The following is a 26770-nucleotide window of genomic DNA, read 5'->3' as shown; positions in this document are numbered from 1 at the left end:
ATCCCAGGACAGAGTTGTCCCCTTTGGCTGCCAGAGCTCCCTGTTGACTTATATTCAAGTTGCCATCAACCCAGACCCATAGATCTCTTTCTGGGGGGCTGCTCTCCAGCCCCTAGTCCCCCAGTTTTTATGTATAAGTAGGATTACTACCTCCCACGTGCCCTGGAAATACTCCAAATGAAACGCTTTTGCTTAAACATGTTTTTATTATGATTAAAAGAGGAAAGAGTACATCCGCAAGACCCATCACATATGGATACATGGAAGATAATTTGAATAGTAACATGCCACATTTGGTCATGACGATTGAGCCAAAAAAATTTAAGGAGAAATGAATGCTAAGATTTCTGTAATGCATCTTTAGGAAATGAGGAAGAGCCTTGCAGTATCAGGAGCACAAAGAAAAAGCAGTTGCCTTGTCAGACTGGGGATGGTTGGTGACAGTTTAGAAGTTATTATGGGAGTTTTCAAGTGACTAATTCCAGAGAAGTCACCACAAAGCTTGACCATAGAGAAACCTGGCTTAATTATAGGGCTGCATTTTTTTTCCATAAACCATCTACAGATAAATGGGGTTGTGTTTTTTCGGTATGATGATGCAGCACTATTACTGACTTGCACCAGGAACATCTCTGTTCATGTTCATGCTTTCTTTGGGGCCAATTTTCATTCCCTTAACTCTTCATCCATGAGTAAATAATATTACTCTGCATAAAGAAAAGGAAAAGGGCCTCTGTTTTCATGGCATAATTTATCTGACTTTCTTTTTAAATAAAGCCTTCTGGTTTTAGTAAGTAGGGATGAAAGAGAAAGTAAAAGTTTCTTTTTACCCTTGATACTGCAGTGCTTTGGGTCTTGCAGTAAGGGACAGCAGGGTTTTTAGCTTTCTCCTCTTTAAGGGGAAACACATCTGCCAAAGAAGAGGATGCTGTTGGTTGGTTTGTGCTTGACCAAGAAGAGGAAAGGGTGGTCAGCCCTAAACTCTTCATAGACACCTGTAACCTCTGCCCCAGATCCTGTTGAGCCTACCACCTCACTGCCTGCTTCATAGATTTCCATAAATGCTTCATGGACAGCTTCAGACATCTTCAGGGTCTCTGCTGAAGAGATGCCAGAGAGATTGGCTGATGAACTGAACAGGTCGGTCATACCCAAGGCCATTAGGACAGATGTGAGGTTATATTTTTCTTCCATCTTCATGCGGGGGATATACACTTTCATTTTCCTTTCTTCCATCATATTAGAAGTGGTCCACTCCATGAGTTTTTCAAAGCTGAATGAATTCTCAAGCTGCAAGGAAAAAAGCAAATGGGATGAAACACAACTCCCTTTGTGGCAACATATTACCAATGATGGGGGGTTTTCTCTTTTAAAATTACTGCTTTTGGCATGGCATTTTTTCTAGGTGTATACAGATTAATCTGTCTAGGAGAGGAAACCAAACTATGATTCTTTCTTCTCTTCTCTGTCCTGCTTTCTAGTTCTTTAATAGGCTCACTGCCAATTAATTTTCTTAATTAGTTGGTTAGTCAGCAAATTTCATCTACAGCTTTTTTCTATTAATTTTCTTTGCTTGAGAAATATATTCCAAAAATCATTCTGTGCTTTTGAGTTGTAAGCTCTATCTACATTTAAGATCTCCAAGTAATCAGGTATTCATCCTAACCAATTACTAATACCCCAACTGTCAGTTATTACTGAGGAAATTTAGCTGTGTTAAATGCCTCTTCAATTTTATAATTTAGATTCTTTGAGTTAGTGTACAAACATTCAATGAACTCTCATTTTTTACATAGCTTTTCCTATTCAGACTAGCTACTGTCCTGCTAGTGACAATATTTCATGCCTGTATTCTGTTCATATCAACAATAGTATTGTCATGTACATTTTATTTTCTGAAATTGCTTCAACCATTCCTGTACTCCTCATATTCAGTTTTTAGGCAGTTTAAGTTTTGAAGGTATGAAGGAAGCATATTGAGCACTGCCAAACCAAACAATAATTACAACTAGTAAAGCTAACATGAACTTCCCAGAAAGCTCCTCAGTGTGCAGGAATGGAGATATAAAACCTTTGGAGTTCAAGCTGCTGGATTAACAGCTGCTTAGCTGAGGAGAATCTGTTCTGCAGTCACCAAAGTCTAACCCACTAAAGCAGTTCCTTAATCGATCCACGCTCAGCACTATTGCAGGGCCACTGAGATAGTTGCATGCTTCTATGCAACAGTCCCATGTTGCCAGTGTTCAGATCTGTGCTGGTGAAGTGTTTTGGGATAACTTTATTGTGAAGGGCTTTGCAGCACCTAAATTTCACTGTGTTTATGGTTTTCTGAAACCCAGCTGCCAGGGCCATACCTGCTCCAGGCCAGAGACATCATCAGGCAGCATGATCAGCATGCAGAACTCCCCACTGGCATATGGAAGCTCCAGGATCTTCATTTTCTCAGAAGCCATCACTGCCACTTTAAATGAACCAGCCTGATACATCATCTGCACAGGTTTTCTTTCTTGCTGCAAAACCAAAGAAGATAATACAGTTTTCTCAAAGATTATTTTTAGACTGTAGAGATGTCTATTTATGACTAAAACTACTGATTGCTCTTGTTCAGGAAGACCGTATAACAACTTGTCTACTATCTTCATACATTCTAGAAGATGACAACTTTAAGATAGTGTATGCCCATGTACCTCAGTAATTCTGAAAGGCATTGTCTGGGTGTCTTCATCCTTAAATGCTTTCTCCCACATTCCTTTGAAGTAAATGGCATTGACAAGGACCATTTCAGTCTGGGAATCCACAGAGCCCGGTTGAAGGATATTTTTGATCATTCCTTTAAGAATGCATAGGAAAAGAGAACACGTGTATATAACACACCTGCATAACACATCTTACTTGGCAATCACTGTGTTAAATGAAGGGTATAGAATTTGTGGGGAGGAGGATATAGGGCAGGGACAGTTTTTTTGCTTTTGCAGCTGTAATCTTGTACTGCCAAGGTAGATTTGCTTACTGCTGTTGGCAATAGCTGTTGTTTTCTCTTCGTAATGAATTATAGTGAGAAAGGTAAGACTAAGAGATATACTTGTTAAAAAATGAGTAAACCTGTGTATTTTGTGACAGCGGGAAGAACCATTGGAACCTTTGGATTGTCTCCAACCCTAACAGTAAGCATAAATACTTCTTGCTTCAAACCAAAGTTGAAACATGATGTCTATATAAAGAAGGTAGCAGGAAGGAAACCAGAATTTTAATCTGCTTTCTTCTTATACTTTGTTCTTGTTTATTCTGCTGTTCTCATGCACAAAGTAAGCTCCTCCCTTAATCCTTTCCAACCAGTAGCTTAATCATAGCCTGTTTTTCTCCTTCAAAATATGACACCACACAAGAGGTTGTGTGATTGTGAATATTTTCATTTCAGTTAAAATTAAGCTTTTTTAATCTGTGTTTGCTGTTCAAACCATGTGTTTCAAGCATGAGGGAAAGGAATGTTTTGATAGGGCCAGGAAAAGTCTCAAAGAATGGATGAACCACATGGAGATGCAGTAGGGTAAAAATCTCTTTTGTGGTATACCTCTTTCTATGCATTTCATAAATCTCCCTACCATTCCTTAACTCTGTGGTTTTCCATTGCCCTTTAGCTGTTAAGATTTCTCAAGTACCTTCTACTGCATGCCCTACTCAAGAGGCACACAACTCTGGGAAGCTTGAGGGCAAAGAGCACTGATCAAAGGATATCCAGATTCTCAGCATTAGTGTCAAACCACTTGTCAGTGTATACAAAGCATATTCTAGTGCTGTCCCTTTCATCAGGACAGGAGGTATTACATACCCACAAAGCCCCTACAGATATAGAGAGTTCTCTAAAAGGGGTGTGTCTGAGGGAAAAAAAAATCATTACGTTATAGTTCCCTGTCTGGGAACTGAACTATTATTCAGGAGAAGGAGCACAGGGAGAGGTTTTGGGGTTTTTTGTCTCCTGACTTAAGCATTCTCATATGCTGTTCAAACAGCGTGGCAGAAGGGAAGATACCAATGCCGACACTTGGATTGCTCTTACCATTTGTCTGACTTTCAACCCAGGAATTGATGACTTCTCTGGCTTGATCTGCAGCTGTTTGGAAGCTGATAGTTTCCAAGCCTCCTTTGTACAGTTCTTTCACGCATTGTAAGTATTCCTGCAAAGGGATGAAAACAAATGCAGTTTTCAGACCAGAATGTCAAAGCATTTTGCAAACGTGAAATGCAAGACTGAAATTAAAAGATATGAATAATTTGCTTATTGAGGCTAATCAGTAAGCCATGATTCTAGTTCATAAGCACATTCATTGCTTCAAACAAAAACATATGCTCACATTTTTTAAAATATTTCCAGGACTAAGTTTGATCCAAAATGGCATTCATGGAATCATAGAATTGTCTAGGTTGGAAGGTACCTTTTGGATTATCAAATCCAACCATCAATCTAACACTCAGAAAAACCATCACTAAGCCATGTCGCTAAGCTCTAAGTCTATCCATCTTTTAAGTACCTTCAGGGGTGATGATTCCACCACTTCCCTGGGCAGCCTGTTCCAGTTAATTTCAGTTGAAGTATGGTGGGTTTTTTGTTTTGTCCACTTCTTATCTTTTTATTTTGCAATGGTATTTTCTTTTAGTTTCAAATTAAATGTTCCTTTCAATGAGAAAACTTGGAATATTTTTGAAAACCTGAAGTTATTTTCAGGTTTGCTTTACAAGTTGAGAAAACATTGGAGGTAACTCTTTCCAACAGTGGTTACATTTATTAATTATAGTTTGACATGATTGGATCATGACTGTGCTTTGCACAAACATATTTTTAGTTAGATACATTTTTTCTCAAGACTGTAGAGGTTTAGGGTTGTGACAGAGAGAAGTCATGAATCCTGTCTTCCATATGGAAGAAGATTTCTTTAGCAGAACCTAGACTTCTGACAGTGCTTTTGCATTACAGAAAGGTACAACTTTGGCACAAATGCATTCAGATCAGATCTTAGAGCAACTCACCGGTAGGATTGGGTATGTGTCTTCAGCATAAAGTCTACTGGCAAAGCTGACTGAATAGTTGTCACTTGGTTTGGTGATTTGGGTGAACATTTCTTTAAGTGAAGTGTGGACGCTTACAGATGTGCCGCACTGAATGGTTGACATAAATACAAATAAAAAGGTAGATGATGTTATTCTAGTTTTAGTACTTCGTAGTTTTTTCATACTACATGAGAAGAGTAAAGTAGTTCAGACACTTCTGTGCACAAAACTGTTGTTCATCCTGTATGCTTTGTTGCTTTAACTATAGTAATTTTCTCATATATATACAATTCTGTGCTGGTTTTCTACTGTAATTTCCTCATGCCTCTCTTAGGGGGACTCTTAATTACCAGCTACAGTAACCTTGCTCTAGCAGATCAGGTGGGCTTTCCTCCGCTCCCAACCAGTCCCATTTAACCAGGAACATCTGGCTACCTTGCCTAAGCATACAAATATCTATATTTTTCCTTATTTGCCCAATATTATGGTGCTGAGTTTCATCTTATGCATGTTCTGAATCCTCTGTTACCTCCCTTCTCTATTCTTATGAACAAAGTGTTCCCCTAAGTGCTGGATGCAGAGAACTAGCTGCTCATTGGAGAGGGGTTGGAACTGCTAAGAGACTGCTTTATTTGCTAGATTTTGCTTGCAGGAGAAAGTGACACAGAGAAAGAGGTGAAATTGTTTCTGTACCTGAGATTCAGTAGTCTCTCCAAATCCTGAGATTTTATCGAAGTGAAAAACCTGAAATTGAAAAGAACAGTAGTTGAAATAACAGGTATGACAAAAAAAAGGTTATGCAACTGAGATTAACACATGATGTTTGAAGTAACCTATTGACTGAGAAGCTGGGTGACTCAAAAACTGCAATCCATCTGTACCATCTGTGAATAGCTGTGCCTACTGTTGCCTGCTTAGATGACCTCTTTTTCTATTGAACATCTAGAAATCAGCTTCAGTGGGTGCTATTAATAATACTAACTTTCTTCCAGCCACTCTCTTTGAAGGAAGTGAGAGCTGTAGGAAACTCCTGTGAAACATTTTGCAGTCCGGAGACATGTGTTGGCTCTTTTCCTGGAGTTTTTATCTACTTTCCTTACTCTAAACAAAGGACCACTGGAATGTGGTGTTCTCTTTGAGAATCCTACTGTTAACAATGGTAAAATTTATTCCAGTTTCAAGGCTGATGAATTTGTTTAATATTATGGGAGTTTGAGGTGTCCACAGCTTTTGAAAACTCTGGATTTAGATTTTTTAGCCTCTGAGTTATGCAAGGGATATTATCATAATGAAGTGCTGTGTCTCTGTTGAGCAGCAGGAAGGTTTAAATCCTTAACTGTAGTCTCACCTTATCGATCTGAGCCCTGGTGTTTTCTCTTGCACCTAGGTAGACCAGGGACAGAGCTGAAATGATGGTCAGGGGGGAGTAGAAGATGTTCTCGTTGACATGCTGGACTTTCAGCTCCTTGAATACATCAAAACAGAATTCTGTGCTTGCTGCACCGATGGAGCCCATTGTGGAACCTGTAGTGTCTAGAGCAAACAGCAGAAGTACAATGACAATCTAATGATGGAATACTGTACAAACACAGCACAATGCACTTTAATAGTACTTTTTAGACAATGAAATAGAAACAAGTAGTTTTGAAGTCATTATGTAGTAACATGCCTATTCCTATGCTCACCTCTCATGCATGTTAGAAACTCTATATTCATAAGTCTTTTTCTTTCAGAGTTTGTATTTAGTTGCCTTTTTGGCACTAAAGTTCCTCAGAGGTCTTAAATCTGTATGTGATTTCTGTTTACCTTTCCAAGGCAGTCCAACAACAATTGCCTGTACTTATTTTCATTCAGTGAAGGCCCGAATTCCTTGGTACTTTGTAGTACCCTTGACGAAAACAAGAAAATATGATCTGTCTTTGATATACTTGCAAGGCTGGAAATTTAAAGTGCAAATTTCAGTGGATGTGCTCTAGATTGGGACAGATATAAGTAAAAGGAGAAGCTGACTGTTTTTATTTTCTAAAAATAAATAATTGCAGTAAAATATCTATTTGTTGTCCAGTACTTACTGTCAGTAGATCTTCAAAGGTTTGTATCTTTACTTTTGATTTAGTAATGGAAGCAAAACCAGTCAATATAATTTGTCTAAGGTCACCTAGTCTAGGAGAGATGCACAAATTTCATATTCCACCTATTGTGCTCTCAGATATAGTTTGCTTTGCTTAAATATGTATATGCACTTCGTTATAACCTTTCTGAGAAATTAAATTTTGTTAGTGATATTCAGATAGATAGAAATGCAGGCATGATACAATGGCAATGGCTGCCATAATACAGCACTGTTAAATGAACATTTGTTTGTGGCATAGACCAGTAAAAGCTTTATATTTTTGTCTGTCTGAGGCTGCTATAAAGTGCTGGATAGTATAAGTCAAGTCCCGTGTAGCCACTGTGCTTATAGATAGCGCAGTTTATGAGGTCAGCATGAACCTAGTTTCCTTCCTGTGATTTATAGAAATTGTGACAGTTTGTTGTCTTCCAAAATCCAGCCCCTTATGTAAGTACTTAATGCTGGCATCTCAAGTTTGTCTTCAGAGCATTAAACTCCACCAAGTTCTTAGTGGCCATGCTTGTGAGTATACACATACGCTCGCACACACATTTCTCTCACTTTCCTTTCTGTGTACAAATTCACATTTATAGATTAGTGTAAAAATACAAGTCTGTACACCCACACACATTTTTATCTTGTATAGTGTTGACCAGCCATATTTTAGGGATGTAATTGTTAAAGAAATTTAACACTAAAATAAACCTAGCAAATTCACTGAATGCCACAGTTCAGCTCTCAGTGCATTCTGTTGAACCGGAAACCAATCAAGCAGAATTATTCTTTGGCTGCCAAAATCAAACTTAAAAGTTACTGAATGAGAGCATAAGTGGCTCTGAAATAAAATTATATTTTAAGCACTAAGTAATATTTTAAGCTCAAAGAATAAGCTTTTAAAAAGTCTCCTGAAAACAAATACTCAATTTAACACGTAATAAAATAGTGCAGAATAGATATACACAGGTGAGATTTGTTGAGAATATCATGTAAATATTCTGTCCTTAAAGATACCAAACACAAGACAATAATTGCTCTCATTTTAAGTTTAGACATAAGCAAGAAATAATACAGCACAAAGCTAAATTTTCCTAGAGAAATGCTTACCTTTAGAGCTTCAGCACCAAAGGCAATACAGCTCTCCAGCTGTATGTAGAGAGACTGGCTGAACCCTCGAGTATTTATACAGTCTGAATATTGACCCACCTGCTGCTGCCCTTCAGAAGTTTGAGCTTTGACACCATAAAAATAATTTAATGGGATTAGGTCAGATTTTCATTTCAATGGGTCCATTTTTGACTGAAGGGTGAGCAAATATTAGTTTTTTATTCTGTATAATAAAGCGTTATCCATCAATACATCAGGACTGTTGTAGGGCAGAAAAGACTGGGAAATAATATTCATGTTCCCTTAAACCTCATTTGCAACTAGATATTGGGATGTTAATAAAAACAAAAAATGTGAAAACCTTAGTGATAGAAAACATAATTAGAAATTATCAGTCAATCTGACAATAATTAGTCAATTTGTTATTATGGTTGTAGTAAGAGACCAGAACTGTCTCTCAGTCAATCCTTTTTGAATGAACAAAATGCAGTTGACCCATGCTAAGTTCTCACAGCAGATAAGTGAGAACAGGACTTGGCCCGTTATTCTACTAACAAAATTGGGGAAATAAAGAATGGTGCGTTTCAGAAAACCGCTTGAGAGGAAAGTCATAATCAGGCACAATTTCTTTGAAAAGTTGGGATATTTAAAGAAGATCTTTGGACAAGTGTGAAAGTTTTATACCAAATAGCAAAACATATCTGCAGACAAAGTAAAAACTAGTAAATTCCAAATGTGTTTGTTGTATGCACTTGCAATGCATCTCTCAGATCTCGTATGGGTAATGTAATGGCCTGGCAGATGACAGAGGAACTGTGAAATCCAGCTAAAAGAGTGTTCATGGTCTGTAGGACAATCATAATATACAATAGCAAATATATTTCTATTACAAAAGCATTTCAGCTATAAAAGCTATTGTTCAGTATTGAAATAATAGAATGGACAAATAGTATAGAAACCATTCTGACCTCTATAAACACTATGTGATTTTAAAAAGGCAGGGGGGGATGGAATCCCAAAGTCAGTATGACATAATTCCTTAGAACATATATGGAGATGACTGTGATCTCTGTTAAGGAGAAGAGGTAGGCTGTCTGTACTGCTGTCAAAAGTTTAGACAGTGCTGTCTTCTTTACCCCAGTCTGCTTCCTTTTGTGAAAATAGTTGTTCCCTGGTAATCTACTTTCTCCTTGTCAAGTTGTCACCAAGTCAGTCCGAGGACTTAAGCAAGACAAGATTGTAGCGGAGGTGTTATTTTTTGTTAGATCTCTACTCCACAGGTATCAGCCAAGTGTTTTGGATTGGTTTGGTTTGGGGTTTTTTTGTTTTCCCAGATAGTCTGACAGATACATATCTATGCTTAAGCACAGAACAATTCTTCTCACTTTTTTTTGTCAGGCCTACTGCTTCTGTTTAAGACTTTTAGAAAGCCTAAAAACCTCATCTGCTTTTTTTGATGATAGAAGTGCTTCTCAGAAAACATTATCCTGGCCTATCCAACATGTATTAGTATGTCGATGGAGAACGTGAGTGGAGAATGAGTCTCCCAGATGTGTTGGTAGTAAAAAATCTCCACCATCCGGTCAATCAAACACCAGTAATGAGTTTTGTAGATGTGTTCTGCTTAGCTCTTTGTATCTGTTTGTTAATACACAGATCAATGTAGATGAGGTGATCCTGTCACACTGAAACATCCTGGTGAAATAACAGGGAAAAGGACAGTTTTGCCTCTCACTGAGGCAAGGAAGAGTTTTCCAGCCAGCCAGGTGCTGGAGAAGACATCCAGCCTCAAAGGGATGCTTCTAGATACTTTAAAGCATTAAGACAGTGCTACCATAGCCGAGAAGAACAGTCGAAGATATCCTTGAGAAGGAGGTGGTAAGGAAGCAGTTTTAGTAGGAAAATGTCAATCTTTCTAGAGGCCTGGTCTGAGAACATGGCACATAGATACAGCCAGGGGACTGGGCAGCTCAGCTACTACCTCCGCTCCTCGCTCTACCCTCCTCTGCGTTCAAAGGGAGAGCGGCTCTAAGGGTGAGCAAGCCTTGTGAAACTAGGAGAATATGGTGCTTTTTTAATGGAAAGTCTCTGGGAGAAGCTCTGTCCTGGGCTGAGATGGCAGATGGAAGGTCCTGAATAATTTCTGTCTTACGAGAGTCTCCAATAGAGGAAAGAGGCGAGTTATCCACTACAGCCAAAGTTGTCAGCCGTTTTGTCTAAGCAGACAGCAGGTCAGGTCGGTAAGGGTTAACAAAATAACCCTGGCATATATAAGTAAGCTTTCCTTTTTCTTTATCTTCTTTTTTAATTACTTCTTATTTTTATGAATATGGTTCAGTGTTTTGCCTCCTTTGGATGTTCTGAATAAATGCTTTTTATTAGCACTTCACCATAACCTATCTTAAAAGTGGAGAATAACAACAGGGTCTTTCTCTCCCACCGGTTTGGTGTACCAGTGAGCCAAGGCACTGAACACTGAAACAAGTACCCACAGTCCCTCTTTTGTATCACAGGCAGAGTGGGTCCCCATTTCATTTGTGTAGCTCAGGAGGTGAGGTGGACCACAGACATCAGGAAAGGCAGAAGTGCTTTCTAGTGCTAGGGGGCCAGAGGAATATCTGGCATGTAATAAAATCCTAGGAGGTGTGCCTGGACCCCGAGAGTCACAGAGAGTGTATCACAGCTCGCTTTGCTTTTAAGCTTCATGTCCACAAAATAATGGTTATCAGAACTCCTTCAAAGCTGAAGGTGAAAAGACTGAAGAGAACATGTCAAAGTGAGCATATACTGATGACGCTATACTATACTAGGAGGAGCTGTGGACTCTTTTGAGGGTGGAGAAGCCTTACAGAGAGATCTAGATAGAGTAGAGAGCTGTATCATCAACATCATCAATTGTATGAAATTTAACAAGAGCAAGTGTTGGATTCTCCACTCAGGACAGGGTAATCCTGGTTATACATACATTTGGAGTAAATTGGAGTATTTCAAGTGCATCTGGGATGAGGTAATCCTGATTGTACATACAAATTGGGAGACTAGAAGATGGAGAGCACCCCCCCCAAAAGTGATCCAGGGGTTTGGGTTGATGGCAATTTGAATAAAGTCAACAGTGTGCTCTGGCAACCAGAGGGGACAACTCCATCCTGGGAGGTATCAAGCACAGCATCACCAGCTGGTCGAAGGAGGTGATGTTTCTGCTCTATGCTGCACTGGTGTGACCCCCACCTCGAATACTGTGTGCAGTTTTGGGCATCAGACTACTAGAGTGTGTCCAGAGGAGGGCAACCAAGGTGGTGAAAGCTCTGGAGGACAAGACTTAGAAGGAGTGGCTGAGGTGCCTTGGGTTGTTCAGTCTGGAGAAGAGAAGGCTGAGGGGTCATCTCATCACAGTCTACAACTTCCTCAAGGGGGACAGCAGAGGGCAGGTGCTGATCTCCTCTCTCTGGTGGCAGGCAGTAGGGCACAAGGAAATGGAATGAAGCTGCATCAGGGGAAGTTCAGATTGGACATTAGGAAAAAGTTCTCCACTGAAAGGGTGGTCACTCACTGGAACAGGCTCCCCAGGGAAGTGGGGACAGCACCAATTCTGTCAGAGTTCAAGGAGCGTCTGGATGATGCTCTTAGTCAAATGGCTCAGTTTCAGGTAGTCCTGTGAGGAGCAGGAAGTTGGACTCCATGATCCTCATGGGTCCCTTCCCACCTGAGATAGTCTATGACGCTTCTCTTAGAGTTGGTTCATTGATTACAGAGAGATGAGGAATGAGAGTCTGTCCTAATTCTGGGCTAAGGTACAATATTGAGACCAATTTTCAGTGAGGACGGGACCAGCATGACTCATAATTCCTCATGCATGCAACTCACACTAGTCAGATCTAACAGTTTCAGCACAAGCCATGATTCATGCAGAGTCTCTGAAACAGGAGTTGATAAGCAGCTTGGAAGGCAGCTGGATACATGCAGAATCTACATCCCCCTGAGACACAACACTGCCGCAGAGAACACATGGGAATGGGGAATGGGAAGGAGTTTTCTAGTTGTCTTTGTGGTGTGTTTGTAAAGTTTTATAGAATCTTATTTTGTAACTGAAAGGAATCATCATACCAAGTGAAACAATGTTAATGGCATTTTATAGTTTCTTTTGAAGATATTTTTGAGACTTGAACTTGAGATATTCTATGATTCTATGAATCTATGTGTCTGCATCTAAAAAGATGTTTTCTCACACTTTATAGTAAAACTCAGATTGGTGTAATTATTTTCACTCTTTATCTATTTTTTGTTCAATGCCACTTGGTGTTCACAGGGTTTTATTTCTATTTCTACTGCAATGGTCTTCCATTGTTGCATATAAGAATAACATACATTTAACTCATTCAAATCTGCCTTCCAAGTGTCCCTCAAGCCTCTCTCCTAAACAACCCTTCCCTTAATCTGTACAGGAATTACATAAGTATCCAGACCAGTGTCACAGGCCCAGCTCATCACAAATGGCCTGTATTTTAGCACCTGCAAACATATGCAGAAAGCAGCTGCATCTTTGTCAGTGATCATTTTTTCACACTGTCACACAGCAAGTGCAGAATAAAAATGATCCCAAGGGTGGTTTTTGTAGCTGGTGAATTTGACTACTATGTAGTGTCCTGTTTCCAGACCTGCACAACAGTTTTGTATATGTTTGATGCAGAGCTTTGTTTCATGAGTTATACGAAAGCCAGGTTTTCTCTCCAAGAACTGGAGTTTCTGGTTCAGAACACACCCACAATAAGCAAAGACATGGAGAATAAGAAGCTCCACTTTGATAGTGTATGAGGAAGACATGCTGCTGTCTTTCCTGGAGCCCTGTTTTGGTTTTCTGTGCTTAGACTGATAGCTATTGCAAGGCCAGTTGCAAGCAGCAGAATCTACTCATGAGCTAATGAAGATCTGGATGAGATCAGGCCCTCAGAATAGCGTTAACACACAAAAAGTCTTGTATAGTCTGCATGGCATGGAGTCTAGGGAGAGTAAGCAAACCTTCCTGCGGTTGGATGGCTACCTGGGACAATTGGCACAACTCTGCAAAGCAATACAAACAATTCTGTCACATATCCTTGTTTGACAATGCTTGTCCCAAGAAAGAGGTCAGCGAAGGCTCTGCTGCCCTTTCCTCTGCCAGGCATTTCATTGTAGAGCTGTCCCTAAACCAACAGACTCTTGAATACCTGTGCCTTGGACACCTGAGAGTAGAAAAGGCACTTTTTATCCAAAAGGATACAAAGTCCAGGTCAGCTCACAGACCAAAGCCTCTCATCCAATCACAAAAACCCACACAGAACTCAAGATTTTATTCTCCTTGTTCCTGCTCTTTTGCCAGTAGGAAGGAGCATGTTAATTGTTTTGTGTTTGTCTTCATTCCACATTGTGAATCTGGAAGCTGCCTTTCTATGAGGGACAGAAGCAACCATTCCCAGAGAGAGAAACCATTTTACCCAGAGTGACTGCAGCTGACTGTCTAACTGGTTGTCACTGCAGACCTGGGTGCTGTAGCTCTCAGTGATGGTTTCTCTCTCAGTTGTTCTGTGGGACTTTTTTCCCCAGGCCAAAGAAAATGAGGTGTCTGGTCAAGCTCCTTCAGACAGGATATTGTAGCCCACCTGGCATCTTTCTGCAGCAGCCCTGTGCCGTTCTGAAGAGACTGACATTGTTGCCTACATTGCTGTCTTTCTCTCTCACAGATTGTGACAGAGGCATTTGTCATTGCGTGATTGTCATTGGGGTATCCCATTTCAGGTCTTACATGCATTTTAACCTGACACAGGCTCAGCCTTCATTGTACAGCTGATGTTAATGGTCCCAATGAATATTTGATCTGACATAGATAGGTTAATGTGGCTTTCATGGCATAACTTTCAATGATCACCTCCCACAGGCTAGCAACAGGTTAGATGAGAGTATCTGACCCAGAACCTGAAGATCTTCCTCACCATGACTGAATGAGTTTTAGCCTCACTGACATGCAAAGCTTTTCACTTGCTCCCATACAGGCCACATATCCTGCTGCTGAAGCAATATACAGGTGGTCTGTGATGATGAAGGTGCCTTCATTCTGACTGAGATTTAATAAAAAAAAGAAAGTGCACAAGAGGTGGAAGCAAGGACAATCTACCTGGCAGGAGTACAGAAACTGCAGTGATGGAATTTGAAAAATGAAAATTCTGCTGGAGGGAAACCTGACAAGGAATGTGAAGGGCACTAAGAAAAGCCTCTCTACATAGAACAGCAAAAAGAACACTAAGGAAAAGTCAAGACGAGTGGAGGAGGTTCCTGATGATTTGAAAAAGTGACTAATTTTCATAAAGGAAGAGAATTCAGGAGACTACAGATCTCTGCAGTCACTGAAAAGGTGTAGTGCACTGCTGCAAGGCACTAGGGCTAGTCTTCATTATGATCTGTGTTAAGAAAGGTGCTCGGATTCCATAAGATATTGCTTTAAATAACATTTATTGCAGCTAGCATTAAAAGGAAAAAGAGGATAGTATAGATAATCTTACATTGCCTCAGATGCAGGAAAACCCAAATTGTGCAGCATTTGACAGACCACCAGTCAAGGCAGGGCATGTAGTGCAGGTCCCATTCATGGAGATAGATGTTCACTGACACTTCAGTCTTTGCAGCTCTTGCAGGATTTTCTAAAGAAAACAATTCTGTTCATTTCTACTGTGAAACGAAAGGATGTTCACATTCGGACACACTGCGTCACTTTATGGTAAATGCAAGGACACGGTGCAATCATCCATACCAATTAGGAGCCACCTACAAGTTCATTGCTTCTGACTGGCATGCAAAGTTTGTCCTGCAGCCAAGGGGTGTCCTGCAGCACAGCACAGGATGGGAAGCCAACCTATATGCTCAGCACAGCACAGACCTGTGCCTTCTTGTGTCAACTGTTACATAGATCACTAACTCCTTGATGTACAATTTTATCTGAGTTCAAATCACTACAGAAGACTATGAAGCAAAGCCTCCTGGGAGCATTTCAAGACACATGAAGGAATAAAAGGTGATGGGGAAAGCCAGCATGGATTTACTAAGGGCAAATCTCTCCTGACCAACCTCCTTTTCCTTTAGGGTGGCATGGCTTATTCTATAAACAAGGGGAGAGCAGAGGACTTTGTACACTTTGACTCTAGTAAGGCCTTCAGCATAATCTCTGAGAGTATCCTTGTAGCTAGATTAGAGAGATATAGACTGAGTAAGCATACAATAATGTGGGTGGAAAATTAGCTGGACTATCAGGAGCAGCAGGAGCAGGGCTGCTCCATGAGGGCAGTGAGCTAGACCAAGTGTCACCCCAGGGTGAGCAATGCCCCCACCAACTGGCGCCACACCACACAATCTGACCTGAGGAAGGCACAGTCAAGTGCCAGTAAGAGGGTCCATCAATGGCCCTGGACACAGCAAGAGAAGAACCAGCACAAGGGTCTGTCTGGGGAGCCCAGGGTGAGGGAGCAGTGAGAGCTGGTTGTTCCCTATGGGACAGGATGAGATCTGCAGAGATGTAAGTTGGAGGGGTAGGGGCCTCACTGACCAGGGCTCAGTCCCATGGTACCTGAGCAAGGGAAGCAGGGCAGGCCCTGAAATGGTGGCCACGTTCAACCAAGTGTTCAGATCATAAGGCAATATCATAGTGACAGGGCAGGTCCAAGGTCTAGCCAGGAAATCGGCCTGCAAGCTTGGACTGAGAGGGCCCATGCCGGGCAGTGCAGGGCTGTGGGGAGCTGGAGACTGGCCCTGCTGTGGCATCACTGGGCTGATGGCCCCAGGGGGCTGACGTGGGGTCCTGGGCCATGGGCCACATGGGGAAAGCATCATGAGAGGTCAGGTACAGTAAGGGCTGTCAGCACGCTCAGGGGTCCAACACAGCAGCCTCTCCTCTGAGCAAGGTGGTCCTCACTCCTTACAGAGCCCTTACAGGGATCAGGAGTGGCTCAGTGGCTGTTTCAGGGGACATAGAGGGCAGGGACAGTGGACTGAAAAGTGACATGGCATGAGAGGCCTGGGGCTGAGTGAGGGGGTCAGGTCACCCCAACGATTGGCCACAACCTGGGGAAGAAGAAGGGTCTGGCTGGGTGGAAGGGAGTTCACTCAGGAGCCTGAGTCTGTGGGTGCTGTGGGGAGATCGGGAAGTTTTGTAAGGACAAGGCCCTGTGTGACCAGAGACCGGACTCCTCGGTGCTTGGCAGAGGACTCAAGGAGGCCTGAGCTTACTGTCAGGCGGCAGCAAGGGCCATCTTCTCCCCAAGAAAAGACAAACCAGGAGGCAAGGGGGCTCCGACAGCTAGGAGCCTCACCAGTCAGGGCTCAGTCCCACAGGACTGAGCAGAACAGGCCCAGAGATCACAGACAGCTCCAGCCAAGAGTCCAAATCATAAGGCAATGTCATAGCTGTGAGGCAGGTCCAAAGACAAACTGTGAAGTCAATTCACACGTCAAAGCTAGTCTCAGGTTCAGTGATCACAAAGCAGGGCCAAGGTCACGCTAGGAGTCCTTGACCAGGCATGGGCACAGCTGTGTTTGAACTGGAGACTGGTACACCTCTGATGTAGCACAGAGAGGGACTGAAGGTCCAGGATATAGCTTAGAGCTCTTGGGCTGATAGGTGTGGATAGAAGCTCCAGGTGTGGCTGGTCAAGACCATTAAAGGCTTATTACTGCACTCAGAGCCCTACCACCCACTTATGAGCAAAAGAGATGGGCATGGAGACAAGGCTTGGGTCTGAGGTCCATCAGGAGGTAAACACAGAGACAAACATCTACATTGTACTTCAGACAGGGACTGAAGTGCCAAGGTGCAACTGAAATGGGCTTCTGTTGTAGGCAACAGACTTTACTTGGGTGTTTCACATAATTTCTCGCTGATTAACATTAATTTTTTGTTGTTGATTCAGGTATTGACAAAAACCAAAGTAACAAACTATGAAACAGGCGCTTAGATCTTTCATCCCCTTTCTCCACATTCAACTTCAGTCCAAAAACTCTCCTTCTCTGCTTCCTAGTTTCAGCTTTCTTGTTACACTCAATACTTCCCAATCCCTTTGGTGAAGCAGCAGGCAATGCAAGAGGCTGGGGTTGGGGTTGGTGTATAACTGTTTCTATCTGCCAATTGTTGCTGCTCACTTTTTTCCCATGCTCTAGTTTGCTCCACAGGGATGTCCTTGCTCCAACATCAGTCATCTGTGGGATGCAGTCGCTTAGGGGTGTCATTGCACTGGCATGGGTTGCCTGTGGCTGCAGCCCCTCAGAGGTGCCTCCTCTGGCATGGAGCACCTCTTCCCAGGAGCGTGCCTTCAGCTGTGCTCTCAATGACATCTCCTTCCATGTGTTTCCTCTGTTTTGTTTCTCCAAACACCTCTCTCACATTTCTTCTGCCACCCTTTCTTAATTATGCTTGAGCAGAGGTGCCACATGCTTCTCTGACTGTCTGAAGATTTGGCATACAATGAGTTCTTTTTGTCCATTACAGGGCCAGCTGCAACTGACTGTGACTGGCCGAGGGCAGTTCATGTCTTCCTCTCACAAAGAGCACCCCTAGTACAAAAATGGTGCGAGTGCCCAATACAGGCTCCTGGTCCTATGCCCAGGGGGTGTGAGGGAAAGCTTCTGCTGAGGCTGTTCATGTTGTCAGAGTCCTAATGTTGGCTGTTTTCAGTCCTGGGACTTCAATAGCTGGTAGTATTTTCTATATATTTTTAATATATATATTATCTCTCAGTGGATTTCTCTCCCATGGTTTTGTCTTCCTTTAAAATCATGCAAAATTTTATTATCTCCAGCATCCTTTTACCATGAGGTCCATGATTCAGCTACCTGTTTGCTGGCAGCTACCTGCATATGCATTTTTTAAACTGCTTTCTACTAACTTCTTTTTATACCCGTAAATTCCTGTGTCAGAAGATATACTGAATAGTCAATCTCTGTCATTGTCTCCATATCATCTGGGACTTCAGAAACCTCTGGTTTTCAGAACATCATTCCTCTCCTAGGAGTTTGTCTACCTGGGCTCAGGCACATCTGAAGCAATTGTCCAGCCTTGAATCAGAGTGCTGTTGGTGACAGGTGTGAGATGCCTCCATTGGCATCCCTCTCACCTGAGAAAAGCATTTAAACTGAGTCTCTTGATTGTGGTCCTTGCTACCTTGTGTGGCTGTGCCTCGCCATGAGAGTCACCGAGCTGGACCCTGTAATGCACCACTGCAAGTGTTCCTTTTGGACACTAGTAAGAAACTGATTAAAATACAATTTATTGGAGATAACATGTGAGGGGAAAAGGAGATTGAAGAGAGAATTTAATGTCCCTTCAGATGGTGGGAACACCAAGATGTGCAGCTTTGGTTGGATCTTTATTCAGGGCACAGTACACTGCATATCCCGTGTATGCAGACACTCACTGGTGGTGTGATCTTTACAGCTTTTATGGATGTGTTCTTAGCAATAAACAACTCCATTCATCATTTCTACTGTCAAAAAAGAAGTATATTTATATAGAAACATGCATCTCCACTTCAAGATAAAGACAATGGATTTGCCAGCAGCACCATTACCAGGGGACAGTCAGAGCCGTCTACAGGCTCCTCCATTACGATTAGCCCTCTAAGTTTATCCTGCAGCCACGTGATACATTCAGCACAGCACAGGCCTGGAGTCCAAGCGATATGTGCAGCATAACATAGCACAGCACATGCCTGTGCCTGATCAGGACAACTTGTATGTGGATCATTAACTCCTCAATGGACAACAGTCTTCAGGTCAGGATCACTACGGACCCTGACACATGGACTAAACATCCAGGCTTGCGATTTGTCCTGCCTCTTCGCTACAGACTTGTTTGGAAATCACAGGACTGTTGCAGTAGCATTGGGAACTGTAGCACTGAGTACCTTATCAGGGGAGGCCTCTGCCTTGCTGGCCTTGCCATCACCTGCTGTCCCCTTCCCTTGCTGAGCAGCCTCACCCCTGCTGCTCCTTGACAATCCCCTCTCTGCTGCCTCTTTTCCAGATTGAAGAATCTTAGCTCACTAGCCACAAGAAAGAGAAAACTGAACCACTGCTCCTTGTCAAATCCTTTCTAGCCAATATGTAGTTTTCAGTTGCATTCAGCATGCTGTGCTTTCTCATATATCATTTGGGAGCCCAGGATAGCTTACCCCCTGGAGTCTAGGTGGTTCTCTAAGTACTCTTCCTCTGGTGACTAAGATCAGAGCATATTGTCTGCAAAGTGTTGTGCCTTCAGCCATGGATTTCGTTTGTTTAGGAGAAGGTAGGCCTTTCTTGGAAGTCAAATTTGCAGAGAAATGTGGAATGGTCTCAGATGATAATTATATTCCCCAAAGGGCAGAGAAGATATGTCAGCTCCATCCATTTCACAAGTGACAAGAAAAGGAAAGGCACACTTAGTCGACAGAGCACTGCTAATGCTGTCCTACGCAGCATTAAAGAGAACGTGATTGCATGTGGCTGTTTTTTGTTTCACAATCCCCTTGCAATGCTGTGTACCCAAAACATCACAGCACATAGTGAAAATGGAGTGTAGTGGATGCACAGATGGCAATTTCTTGACGTAGAACTTAGTCAAGCTCCCAGGGAACAGAAAGGACTATCTGACAATACCTGGACTTCATGGGAACTGGGATTCATGTTTTTAAACTCTCGCTGGTCTTCAGAGCTCAGAAGCAGCAGGGCTGCTCTCCCCTCGTCCCTTTGTAACACCCTCCCTACTGCTCTTTGCAGAATTGCTCCCCATGGGGGCTGCAGCAGCCACATTCGCCACGGCAGCTCCTGTACAGCACGTCCTGCTGGCCCAGACCAGCAATGTAGAGGCACAGTTTTGTGCCCAGCTATCAATATGGCAGGAATAGATTCATTCAACTTTGTTGAATCTGCACTTTCACCTCTCATTTTAGCCTCCACAGAGGATGTTTTCTCCTTCATAAAACAAATAGCTCTCTCCCTTCTACAGTATTTGACTGTGATAATATTTTTTTGTTCAGGGCACAGACATCTTAAGATGCCTCTGCACTTTCATCAAATAATATTTCTATATTTTTCTTACAAAATTACTGGGTTCCAAGCACAGTGCCACTGGTCTACATTTTCACTATATCGGTCAGAATCACCTGCTTGCACAAAATTTAAAATAAGCACAAAATTGGAATCTACATTAAGCTCCCAAACCTAGTTTTCAACAGATGTCTAACTTACAGAAGAGTAATAAACATTGCTTCATATCCCTAGTGACACCTAATGGACCAGTTTAAAACAAGAGTCAAATGCTTCTGTTTCACAGTGAAGACGTTAGGTGGACTCTGTGCCTTGAAAACCTCTCTTGTGTACTTCTAGGAGTTACTTACCATTTCAGCCTTGATTTTCTCCATTTCTTTGCTTATTTCAATTTGCTTATTTCTTTGCTTATTCTTCAATTTGTTAATTTCTTTGCTTATTTCAATTTAATAGCAGTTTTATAATTGTTTAATAACCTTACACACTCTGCTTTTTAGGACAACATTTTACAAACCCTGCCTTTTTTTTTTTTTTTTAAGTCATAGCTATATTTTGGCTATAAGGGAAGCAGAACATAATGTACACAGGAAAACCTTGAAATGTCATATATCTTGAAATACTTTTTTGCTTGAATACTTGAACTGTAGCTAATCCTTTATGATTGCCTTGGGAAGACCAGTATTTGCAGTTCTGCAGAATTCATAGCAGCTATGTAGAAGTGTTTCCCCGTTGCTTCATCATTTCAAGTTATATTTAATGCTGACTTTGAAAATAGTTGGGGCAGCTCCAAATACCACTATGTGTCTCCTTTTTAAACACTTTAGATACTGATACTGTAATTTATAGTTCTGCATGTCTATCCCAGTAGAAGGGAGGTTGCTTAACTTGGCAATTAATGTTAATAATCTTTTTAATTGGATAAACTGTAACCTAAAGAACCTTCCCACTAAAGACTGTGAAACAGAAAGCAACATCTCTAGAGGACTATCACATCAAGAGACAATAAGAAAGATTTCCTTGTATGATTCTTGTAGGTATAAGAGAGCTGAAGCAGTCCACCTTTTAAGACGAACAATCTTCTCATATTTTTGAGCTTGTCTCTAGTAGACATCAACTTGATATGTTTACTGACAATACTTAGAGGAAATCTCTTCAAACTATCCGAAAATACAATGACACATTCAAAGAGTTACATGTGCTATATGGAGATAAGCTCAAGGTAATAATAGGAGCTGTAGGGTTTACCTTGCTTAAGCTCAAAATTTAAAAAAAACATTCTTAAGTTGTTTAGTGACTTTGTGTATGGGTACATTCTAGTTTCGAAAAGAAGATCTAAACCCTAGTCTAAACCACTTCTGTCAATAATCACTACCCACTGTATCGTGTTTCAGGTTGTGTGGTGTGGTAACCCAGAATAGATAATGATATGTTTAGTTTGCAATGCTTTTATTAGAATAAATAGAAGAACCACCAATTGACATTCACAAAATCAATGATATGTCACTGAAACAAAGATGAGAAATTATATCAGTCAGGAAGATGTTGTATTTGGAGATTATGATTTATGAAGAAATGGCAGACTTTCTGTATGGACCCTCAGAACAAGAGACACAGCCTTATAGTATGTGCAGCACAAAGAAGTCTAAATGCCTTCTGGAAGAAGACTGCTTTGCTGAAGTTTAGAATTTCATCTGCAAGTATTCCAGGCATCAATTCAAGGATGGTGGCCCAGTGAGTTCAATGGAAAGGATTATTCAGATTATTTTGAAAGCTGTGTTTATTTCACAGAACTTCTGTAGAGAAACCAGATTCTCGATAGCACTGGCAGGATTTCTCCCAGAAATCAAAACACTGGCCATGTCTCTCGGGTATTCTATGACAATAGGAAATATTCCTCAACTACCTCTTGAAAATCTCATTCAATCCTGAATATAAATCTTGAATACAAGATTCTGCATGAGCAGAAATACCTGCACCTGGAAATCAGAAAAGTCACCCGCTTCTTCAAGAATATCTCCCTAGATATTGAAGACGTTTCCCTTGGAGAAAATATTTAAGAGATGAGATACTATAATACTAAAGTAAGGGGGGTCTGTTTCTGAGGGCAAGGCATGCATTATTTCCAACCCTTTTTCTCCTTAAGGGGAACAATATTTACCAAAGAAGAGGATGATATTTGTTGGGTTGTGTTTGATGAAGAAAAGGAAAGGATGGTCAGCCCTAAACTCTTCCAACTCAGAGGAATGTTTGATGTCTCCCATCACCCCTGCTGAGCCTGCCATCTCAGTGCCCTCTTCATTGACTTCCATGTACGCCCCATGGATGGCCTCAGACATCTTCAGGGTCTCTGCTGAAGAAATGCCAGACAGATTGGCTGAAGGACTGAACAGGTCAGTCATACCCAAGGCGGTTAAGACAGATGTGAGGTTATATTTTTCCTGAATCTTCATGCGTGGGAGGTAGACTTTCACTCTCCTCTTTTCCATCACATTTGGACTGGTCCACTCAGTAAGTTTTTCAAAGCTGATTTTCTTCTCAAGCTGCAAAGAGAGGCAGGGAATGAAATGCCTGAGACTAGACTGCGATGGCCTTACTAGCTGTGTTTATACCACTTGTTAATATTTCTTTCCATTTACTTTGTGTACACAAAAGAACTGATACAATCAACAATATCTTATTAAGAAGATGCCTTATCTAACTTCATTTTTCATTCAATGCTAACATAATCAGAGCAATTTTTGTAAGCAGCCAGTTTCCGATGCTTAGTGGTCATTTTGTGGGAAAAAAAACCACAAAAAAACATGAGTGATTGCTGCAAAGAATGCCTAGTTCTCATCAATTTTGGCAACCTTTCCTACACAGTTTCTGTGGGGAGGTGGGTGAAATAACCTCTCAACAAAAAAAGAAAAATCTGCCCGTACGTACATCCTCTTCTGCGGGGCTCCAGCAGCACTACGCTCCTGTGCCTTCATTTTATGAGGGTGAGCCCAAGGCTCTCCTAAGAGGCCACTCTCTGCCTGAGCTCCTGATTGATCCTGGGGGGCTCTTGTGCTCCCCTCCTGCCCAGCACAGCCCTGGTGGGGGCAGCTGCCATGTACCTGGACAGCAAAAGGTCTGCCAGTAGGCAAGTCCCACTGAAGTGATAACTCCTCTGCTTCCCTTGCCAGGCCCCTACCTGCTCCAGGCCAGAGATGTCATCAGGCAACAGCACCAACATGCTCAGCTGCCCACTGGCGTACGGAAGCTCCAGGATCTTCATTTTCTCTGCAGCCACCGCTGCCACTTTGAAGGTACTGTTTTGACACATCATTTGCACAGGTCTGCTTTCTTGCTGCAAAAGCAGAAATATGAGAGAACATGACCAGGGAGCAATTTTTCTTTGAGCAGGCAAATGTACAAACCCTATGAAAGGGACAGGGCTTGATGTTCAAGCATGTTGTCTTCAAAGATGAGCTGTGTTCCCATTTTCCTCACTTGCTGGTGTGTCATGGAAGCCTGATCAGACACAGCTATTGCAAACGCTCCTTGTTGTGTAACACCCAGACTGCTGGCTTTGTGAGCCAACAGCCATCCTGGCCAGAACCTGTGCCCGTGCCCTCCAACCTCTGTGCCCTCCTACCTCTGTCACATTGAAGGGCATTTCCTGAGTGTCTTCTTCTTTAAACGCCATCTTCCATATCCCTTTGAAGTAAATGGCATTCACAAGGGCCAGCACAGTATCGAAATCAACAGAGCCTGACATAAGGAAATCTTGGATCTGTCCTTTAAGAGAGAAGCAGGGCAGAGAGTGGTAAGATAAATCTCCTCTGGTGTGCACAAATGCCTGTTGTGAAGGGTATGGGGGTGAAGGGTACCGCTTTGGCGGGGGGGGAACCGTTCATAGCATTACGAAACCTGCTTTTGCTTGACCCACTTTCTCCTCTATGAGAAGTGGAAGACAAGTATAGATTATAGTAGGTAGAGGAAAATATCTGCTGCTCATTTTTCAGTCCTTACCATTTGTTTCTTTCTCCACCCAGGAATTAACAAGCTGTCTTGCTTCCTCTGTAGCTGTTTTGAAGTTAACTTCTTCCAGTCCCGCTTTGTAGAATTTCTTTGCACACTTTAAGTATTCCTGTAAGAAGAAGGATGGCAGCTGTCAGACTGATGGGAACTTGAAAATGTATGAATGTGAAATGCAGGACTGTGAAATGAAGCAGAATGGTTAAAAGAACAGTGAACTTTTACCCTTCTGTTTGAACACATCAGTCGCAGCTGTTTTCCTGTAACTGAATCTTAAAGCTGGAGAAGAAAGACTTAGTTCACATGTTTAGGTCTGGCAATTTTTTCAGATAGGATTCTAAGTTAAGATTTCGAAGTACTTTCTACGTTTTACCAAAATACTTCCATTTTAACAAACATTTTTAAGGACAGACAATGTTTGCTTCATTCTCTTCGTGCCTGCTTCTTATTTTGCATACTGTATTTTCACATTCTTAGATTTCAAAACCAAAGCTTCCTTTTACTGGGAAGATTTGATATTTGGCTTTGAAAAAACCAAAATTTGGTAATTTCATACTTTCAATCTTACATTTGGCAATCTTCATACTTTCACGTCATAAAATGTGTTTCATTTCCCTTAAAAGTTACATTTTTCATTAAAAGCCATTTTCTAGCAAGCGAACAGTAGTCTTGATCGCTCCCTGTGACTTGCAATGTTGTTACATTTTATGCCATTGTACTTTTGCCTGGCCTCCACCTAACAGCCACAGGAGGGTTCCCCCCATGCCTCACAACCACCTCTTCATCAACAGACAGTGGGCTACTGTTGGTGGTGTTTCTCTAAGGGAGAGTCATGGGGGCCTTTATGGGGAATCTCGCTGAAGTCGGGTTACAGCACTACTCACCGGAAGAACGGGGTATGTTTTTTCAATATAGAGTCTCTCAGCCATCTTGAGTGAGTACGTAGCATTTGGCATGGTGATGTCAGAGAGAAGATTCTTGAATGAATTGTGGAGGTATTCAGAAGTGCCGCACTGACATGATGACATGAAAATAAGAAGATACGTGGCATTAGCTTCATCTTATCTAGGAAATAAGACGCGACGGGATTGTCCCTATCAGTAAGAGTCATGCTGCGGTTGAGTCCTCTTCCACAGACATAGGGCTGTCACCTTTGGGACAGCAGGTGCTGTGGTGATGGTGCATTGAACTGACAAGATCATCCTTCTCAAGATAAGTTCCTGTCACTGAGGCTTCTGAGCTTTTCTCTGCCTAGCATCTTCCTGATCTGCTTTGGAGTCTCTCAGCTGCAAGTCTGACTGCTGTACCCTGGCTCCCCTTTCACATGCTGTCCCCAGCAGCACTTTCCTAGGAAGCACCCTCGTGCCCAAAGAATCCTGCCCAACACCATCGCTTGTTCTGGTGCAAGATGTGCAACCTGCCATCTTTCCCTGGTTTTTAACAAATAGGTGAGTTACACCCTCCTTCCCTCCCTCCACAAACCTCCTTGGTTTGAGAGCGTTTTCATGGTTTTTGACAAGGTCTGAAAGTGCCAGAAGGAGAAGCAGAACAGTTCTAGTTTTGTTCTGAGGAGAAAATAGGACAGAAAGGGAGATCGAGTTATTTCTCTACCTGGGAGTCATTAGGGTCTCCAACTCCTGTAATGTTATCAAAGTGAAGAACCTGCAAGAGAAAATGCCAGAAATTAGAAACGTGTTCAAAAATTATCTGAATTAGAGATTTACACACGATGCTGGAGGTAAAGATGTTGGCTCAGAAAAAAAAAAGTGCTGAGAACATAGATGAACTAAAAATTTACAAGTGAGTTTACAACTGGGTTATGGCCTCTGTGGCCTTCTGAGAAACTGTAAATACTTCTTTTTGCTTAGGTAATATTTTTTTAAGTGAATGCCTAGAAATTAACTGAGTTACATATTATGTACTGCTAATAATATTCTCTCTCTCTTCCTGGGATTTACCTTTTTTATACATTAAAAAAAAAAAAATGCATTAACTGGAAGATGATGAATTTAGAAAAAAAGTCATATAAAACTTGCTGACTAGTAATCCATTTCATTATTGTCCTTGAGATACTTTTCTAAGTCAAAACTAACTGCCTCTTATAACAAAAATATACATCGTTGGTGGTTTCTCTAAAAAATTCTCAATCCAGTTCTTCATTTTGTGACTTTGGCTTATTTCTGGTGCATTAAAACAGGTGAGAACCTCACCAGTGGATAATATATATTTCAGTGACGTTACTTAGAAGGAACACCAAGCACAAGTCAAGGTCACTTTACATCCATGTAAGTAACTTACCTTCTCCATCTGAGATTGAGTGTTACCTCTTGCTCCCAGATAGACCATGGCCAGGGCTGAAATGATGCTCAGGGGGGAATAGAAGATGTTGTCGTTGGCATGGTGGACTTTCAGCTCTTTGAATACATCAAAAGAAAATTCTGCATTTGCTGCACTGATGGAGCCCAT

The 26770-nt window shown here is 41.7% G+C and overlaps 2 protein-coding genes across 2 annotated transcripts; both read right to left on the bottom strand.

Annotated features, from left to right (window-relative positions):
* Positions 1–773: 773 nt before the first annotated feature.
* On the bottom strand, positions 774–8306 carry LOC106887340 (ovalbumin-like). The gene is made up of 8 exons (XM_014940798.1): positions 8264–8306; positions 6395–6579; positions 5740–5790; positions 5026–5154; positions 4058–4175; positions 2688–2830; positions 2355–2510; positions 774–1290 (listed from the first exon to the last, which is right to left on the bottom strand). Exons 2-8 carry the CDS (start codon positions 6560–6562, stop codon positions 895–897), a joined length of 1161 nt encoding a protein of 386 aa, XP_014796284.1. The 5' UTR covers positions 6563–6579; positions 8264–8306; the 3' UTR covers positions 774–894.
* A 14134-nt stretch (positions 8307–22440) lies between these two features.
* LOC106887341 (ovalbumin-related protein Y-like) lies at positions 22441–26770 on the bottom strand. Its single transcript, XM_014940800.1, has 7 exons — positions 26603–26770; positions 25916–25966; positions 25189–25317; positions 24299–24416; positions 23922–24064; positions 23478–23633; positions 22441–22842 (listed from the first exon to the last, which is right to left on the bottom strand). The coding sequence occupies exons 1-7, from the start codon at positions 26768–26770 to the stop codon at positions 22441–22443; spliced, it is 1167 nt and encodes a 388-aa protein (XP_014796286.1).

The sequence above is a fragment of the Calidris pugnax genome, unplaced genomic scaffold (assembly GCF_001431845.1).
Source record: "Calidris pugnax isolate Ruff unplaced genomic scaffold, ASM143184v1 scaffold8, whole genome shotgun sequence".
In the NCBI taxonomy this organism is placed as follows: Eukaryota; Metazoa; Chordata; class Aves; order Charadriiformes; family Scolopacidae; genus Calidris; species Calidris pugnax.
This window is presented reverse-complemented; position numbering and strand designations above follow the sequence as displayed.

Excerpts from the sequence above, each read along its gene's own strand:
- LOC106887341 (XM_014940800.1), bottom strand. The coding sequence starts at position 26,770 with ATGGGCTCCATCAGTGCAGCAAATGCAGAATTTTCTTTTGATGTATTC. Across the intron at positions 25,967-26,602 it reads CTCAATCTCAGATGGAGAAG|GTTCTTCACTTTGATAACAT; the intron begins GTAAGTTACTTA and ends TTTCTCTTGCAG. Across the intron at positions 22,843-23,477 it reads ACATCTCTGGCCTGGAGCAG|CTTGAGAAGAAAATCAGCTT; the intron begins GTAGGGGCCTGG and ends CTCTCTTTGCAG.
- LOC106887340 (XM_014940798.1), bottom strand. The coding sequence starts at position 6,562 with ATGGGCTCCATCGGTGCAGCAAGCACAGAATTCTGTTTTGATGTATTC. Across the intron at positions 5,155-5,739 it reads GAGAGACTACTGAATCTCAG|TGCGGCACATCTGTAAGCGT; the intron begins GTACAGAAACAA and ends TCAACCATTCAG. Across the intron at positions 2,511-2,687 it reads TGCCTTTCAGAATTACTGAG|CAAGAAAGAAAACCTGTGCA; the intron begins GTACATGGGCAT and ends TTGGTTTTGCAG.